The sequence below is a fragment of the Coturnix japonica genome, unplaced genomic scaffold (assembly GCF_001577835.2).
Source record: "Coturnix japonica isolate 7356 unplaced genomic scaffold, Coturnix japonica 2.1 chrUnrandom488, whole genome shotgun sequence".
Lineage (NCBI taxonomy): Eukaryota > Metazoa > Chordata > Aves > Galliformes > Phasianidae > Coturnix > Coturnix japonica.
This window is the reverse complement of record NW_015439883.1, coordinates 128965-134250: the sequence shown is the minus strand read 5'-3', so window position 1 is coordinate 134250 and position 5286 is coordinate 128965. Positions and strand designations below refer to the sequence as shown.

At 57.5% G+C, this 5286-nt stretch overlaps 1 protein-coding gene across 1 annotated transcript; it reads right to left on the bottom strand.

Moving 5' to 3' along the window:
• Positions 1 to 581: 581 nt before the first annotated feature.
• LOC107307125 (peripheral myelin protein 22-like) lies at positions 582 to 2062 on the bottom strand. Its single transcript, XM_015850571.2, has 3 exons — positions 1969 to 2062; positions 1441 to 1526; positions 582 to 734 (listed from the first exon to the last, which is right to left on the bottom strand). Exons 1-3 carry the CDS (start codon positions 2009 to 2011, stop codon positions 597 to 599), a joined length of 267 nt encoding a protein of 88 aa, XP_015706057.1. The 5' UTR covers positions 2012 to 2062; the 3' UTR covers positions 582 to 596.
• Positions 2063 to 5286: the final 3224 nt, after the last annotated feature.

The window sequence follows — 5286 nt, the reverse complement described above, 5'->3', positions numbered from 1 at the left end:
CCCCATATCCCCCATAGCTCCTATAGCCCCGCAGTGATTCCCATATCCCTCACACCTAATTGATCCCTATTACGCCTTGACCCATCCCCATATTCCCCCACATATCCCCCTATTACCCTCAATATTACTCTATTACCCCTTACCCCTATCCCCCATAGGCCCTATTCCTAGAACAGACATCCCCATTCGACCCCCAGCTCACCCATATCCCCCCTTACCTCCTATTGATCCCTATTACCCCATTACCCTTCATTCCCCCCATTGACCTCATATCCCTTATATATACCCCAATATTTCATCTTTACCCCCATTATACCAATATACCCCATGTGAATCCCCTTACCCCATATCCTCCCTTACCCCACTATTGATCCCTATTACCCAGATATCCAGATATTACCCCATAGGGGTAATGGAGATCAATAGGGGGTAAAGGGGGATATGGGGTAATGGGGGGGTATGGGGAGTATGGGGTAATGGGGGAATATGGAGTAATGGGAGTCAATGGGGTAATGGGGGAATAATGGGGGTATATGGTGGAATGGGGCTCAATGGGCTCAATGGTTCTCAATGGGGCTCCATGGTTCTCAATGGGTTCAATGGTTCTCAATGGGCTCCGCGGTTCCCATTGACTCACGTTGCGCGCTGAGCTGTTCGCATCGCAGCTCGTGTTGCTGCAGCGCCACGCAGCGGTACCACAGGGAAACGCTCCGCCCGTCCTGCACCCACCACACCTACAACACAGCGCTATGGGGCGCCCCATAGGGACCACACAGCGCTATGGGGCACCCCACTGCACTGCCCCACACCGCCCCCATGGGGTGCCCCATAGAGACGCCCCGGACGTCCCATAGGGGCAGTTATGGGGCAGTTTTAAGGAAGCTATAGGGCAGCTATGGGGAAGCTATGGGACACACTATGGGGCAGCTATAGGGCAGCTATGGGGCACACTATGGGGCAGCTATGGGGAAGCTATGGGGCAGTTATGGGGCAGTTTTAAGGAAACTATAGGGCAGCTATGGGGAAGCTATGGGGCAGCTATTGGGAAGCTATGGGGCAGTTATGGGGCAGTTTTAAGGAAACTATAGGACAGCTATGGGGAAGCTATGGGGCAGCGATGGGCCACACTATGGGACAGCTATGAAACAGCTGAAGGGTAGCTATGGGGAAGCTATAGGGCAGCTGTGGGGCATCTATAGGGCACTTATGGGGCAGCTCTGGGGCAGCTATAGGGCAGTTGTGGGTCAGTTATGGGGCAGCTATGGGGCAGCTGTGGTTCACACTATATGGCAGCTATGGGTCACCCTATAGGGCAGCTATGAGGCAGCTGAGGCATAGCTATGGGGCAGCTATGGGTCAGTATGGGGCAGCTGTGGGGCAGTTATGGGCCATGCTATGGGGCAGTTATAGGGCAGTTATGGGGCAGTTATGGGGCCGCACCTTATCCAGGGTGGCAGCGAAGAGGAGGATGAGGACGGAGACGTGGAGGGCGGAGATGGCAGCGACCAGGAGCCCCATAGCGAGAGCTGTGGGGCACGGCGGGCTCAGCCCCATAGCGCCCCATAGAGCCCCATATCCCGCCCCATAGCACCCCTTAGAGCCCCATAGAGCCCTATATCCCACCCCATAGCGCACCATAGAGCCCCATATCCCACCCCACAGCGCCCCATAGAGCCCCACAGCACCCCATAGCATCCCACAGCGCCCCATAGAACCCCACAGCGCCCCACAGCAGCTTACATCCCTCCCCATAGCACCCCATAGAACCCCATGGAACCCTATAGCGCCCCATAGCGCTCCCCCCACCTCGCTCCCAGCCGCGCCCAGCTGTGGGGTTTGGGATGTGCATCCCCGCCCCATAGCGCCCCATAGAACCCTGTAGAACCCCATAGAGCCCCATAGCGCCCCATAGAGCCCCATAGCGCCCCATAGAGCCCCATAGCCGCCCCACCCCGCCCCACAGCTGACCCCCAAGTTCCTTCGGGGTCGGGAATAGGAACGGCCGGAACATCCAGAGCGGAACCGCCCCATAGAGGGGGAGGGGGGGATGGGGGGGGATATGGGGCGGGGGGGGAACCACGTGGCTGTGGGGGCCGGGGGGTGGGGGGGGGTGGGATGTGGGGCGCTATGGGGCGCTATAGGACGCTATAGGGTGGGATATGGGGCTCTATGGGGCGCTATGGGGTGGGATATAGGGCTCTTTAGGACGCTATAGGGCGCTATGGGGCTCTATGGGGCGCTATAGGACGCTATGGGGCGGGATATGAGGCTCTATGGGGTTCTATGGGGCGCTATGGGGTCTCTATGGGTCTCTATGGGATCTCTATGGGGCTCTATGGTGCTCTATGGGGCGCTATGGGGTTCTATGGGGCGGAATATGGGGCTCTATGGGTCTCCATGAAGCTCTATGGGTTTCAATGGGGCTCTATGGGGTTCTATGGGGCTCTATGGGGCGTTCTCTGATTGGTTCCCTCCCCCTCACGTGACCCCACCCAGGGCGCGGTCCGCTCTCGGCGATCACGTGACGGGGCTGAAGCCACGCCCCCTCCCACCGAGTCGGGTCGTCATGGCGACGGCGGAGCGGGGTCACGTGGTGGCGGCGTGGTCACGTGGTGGCGGCGGGGTAAATGGGGGGCAGTTATAGGGGGGCAATGGGGGATAATGGGGGGCTATGGGGGCACTTATGGGGCTGGGGGCACTTGTGGGTCCAGGGGGGTCCCCATAGCAACCCATTAACCACCACATCCCCTCCTGCCCCACAGATGGAGGAGCGAGAACAGAGGGTGAGTGAGTCCCTATGGGTCTCTATGGGTCCCTATGTATCCCTATGGGTCCCTATGGGTCTCTATGGGGTCTCTATGGGGTCTCTATGGGTCTCTATGGGTTCCTATGGGTTCTTATGGGTCGCTATGGGGTCTCTATGGGGTCCCTATGGGTCTCTGTGGGTCTCTATGGGGTTCTGTGGGTCTCTATGGGGTCCCTATGGGTCTCTATGGGGTCTCTATGGGGTCTCTATGGGTCTCTATGGGGTGGGTCTTCTAGTGGGGTCTGGTGGTCTCTATGCGGGCCCTAGAGGGTCTCTATGGGCCTATGGGTCTCCTATGGGTCTCTAAGGTTCCTATGTTCTTATTGGGTCGCTATGTGGGTCTTCTATGGCGGTCCCTATTGGGTCTCGTGGGGTCTCTATGGGGTTCTCTATGGGGTCTCGTATGGGGTCTCTATGGGGTCTCTAACTGGGGTCTCAATGGTCCTCCTATGGTCTCTATGGGTTCGCTATGGGTTCTACTGGGTCGTATGACACAAAGCCGGGGTTCTATGGGTTCTGTGGGTCCGTATGGGGTCTGTGGGTCTCATGGATTCCCTTATGTGGTCTCTATGGGGTCTCTATGGGTCTCTATGGGTCCTATGGTTCTTATGGGTCGCTATGGGTCCCTATGGGTCCTATGGTCCCTATGGTCCCTAGGTCTAGGGTCTGCTATGTGTCTCTATGGCTCTCTATGGGGTCCCTATGGTCCTCTATGGGTTCCTATGGGTCTCCTATGGTCTCTAGGGTTCTCTTCTATGGTTCCTATTGGGTTCCTATGGGTCCTATGGGTTTCCATGGTCTCTATGGGGTCTCTGTGGGTCTCTATGGTCCTATTGTGGTCTTTAATGGGTCCCTATGGGTATCCTATGGTCCCTATGGGTCTCTATGTCTCTATAGGGATCTCTATGGGTCTCCTATGGGTCCTATGGGGTCTCTGTGGGTCGCTATTGGGTTTCTAGGGTTCTATTGTGGTTCTCTATGGGTTTCTATGGCTCTATGGGGTTTCTAGGGTCTCTAGGGTTTCTATGGTCCTCTAATGGGTTTCTATGGTCTCTATGTGTCCCTATTATCTCATGGGTCTCATGAGCGGCGCTCTTTACGTTCATCACCTCACGACCGGCCGCGCGCATGCGCGATCACGTGGAGCGGCTCCGGTGAAAGGGCGGGCTACGGGCGGAAGTGAGACGTGTCCGCGCGGTGAGTGGAGAGCGCGATTGGCCGGGAGCGGGTGGTGGATCGATTGGCCAGGAGCTGGGCGGTGGGATCTGATTGGCCTTCTGGGATGGTGGCATTCTGATTGGTAGATGGGGCATCCCTTTGTACATCTGATTGCTCCGGGAGTCTTCCTCCCTATGTGAATGCCGGATCTGTTGAAATCTGATCGGCCGGGATTGGAGAGCTGGGGGGTGATGCTGGGATCTGATTGGTGGATGGGAGGATTCCCACACACACACACCCACCTCAGGTGGGCTCTGATTGGCCGGGAGGGGAACTGAGCGAGCTGTGATTGGCTGCAGGAGAAGGAAGGGCTGCGCAGGGAGATCGAGGCCATGAGAAACAAAATGGCGGCCGGGGACACGGAGATGTGAGAACATGGGGGGAGATATGGGGCAATATGGGGATCTATGGGGCTCTATGGGGTCTCTATGGGTCCGTATGGGTCTCTATATGTCCCTATGGGTCCCTATGGGTCTCTATGGGGCTCTATGGGTCCCTATGGGGTTCCTATGAGTCTTTATGGGTCTCTGTGGGGTCCCTATGGGGTCTCTATGGGTCCTAGGGGGTCCCTATGGGTGTATATGGGGAAGCTATGGGGTCTCTATGGGTCCCTGTGTGTCTCTATGGGTTGCTATGGGGTCCCTATGGGCCTCCAATAGTCTCTATGGGTCTCTATGCATCCCTATGGGATCTCTATGGGTCTCTATGGGTCCCTATGGGGCTCTATGGGGTCCCTATGGGCCTCCAATAGTCTCTATGTGTCTATATAGGTCCCTATGGGTCCCTATGGGGTCTCTATGGGTCCCTATGGGGTCGCTATGGGCCTCTATGGGGTCTCTGTGTGTCTCTATGGGTTCCTATACGTCTCTATGTGTCTCTATGTGTTGTTATGGGGTCCCTACGGGTCCCTATGGGTCTCTATGTGCCTCCAATAGTCTCTATGGGGTCTCTATGCATCCCTATGGGTCTCTATGGGGTCTCTATGGGTCGCTGGGTGTCCCTATGTGCCCCCCTACCATGTTTCCCTCTGGTTCCCAGCTCCTCCCCCCGCCGCCATCTTGCCTCCCCCCCCCAACCCATGGCGGCGTCACGTGATCGCCGCCGGCGGACCGAGCAGCAGGGGGCGCTGCTGAGCTTCATCCGGGTCAAAGAACGAACCCGGAAATACACCGGAAATCCCCCCCGAGGGGAAACACCCCCCACTTCCGGTGACGTCACCGAGGGGGAGGGGGATCCCCACGAGGAGGAGGAGGGTGAGGGGG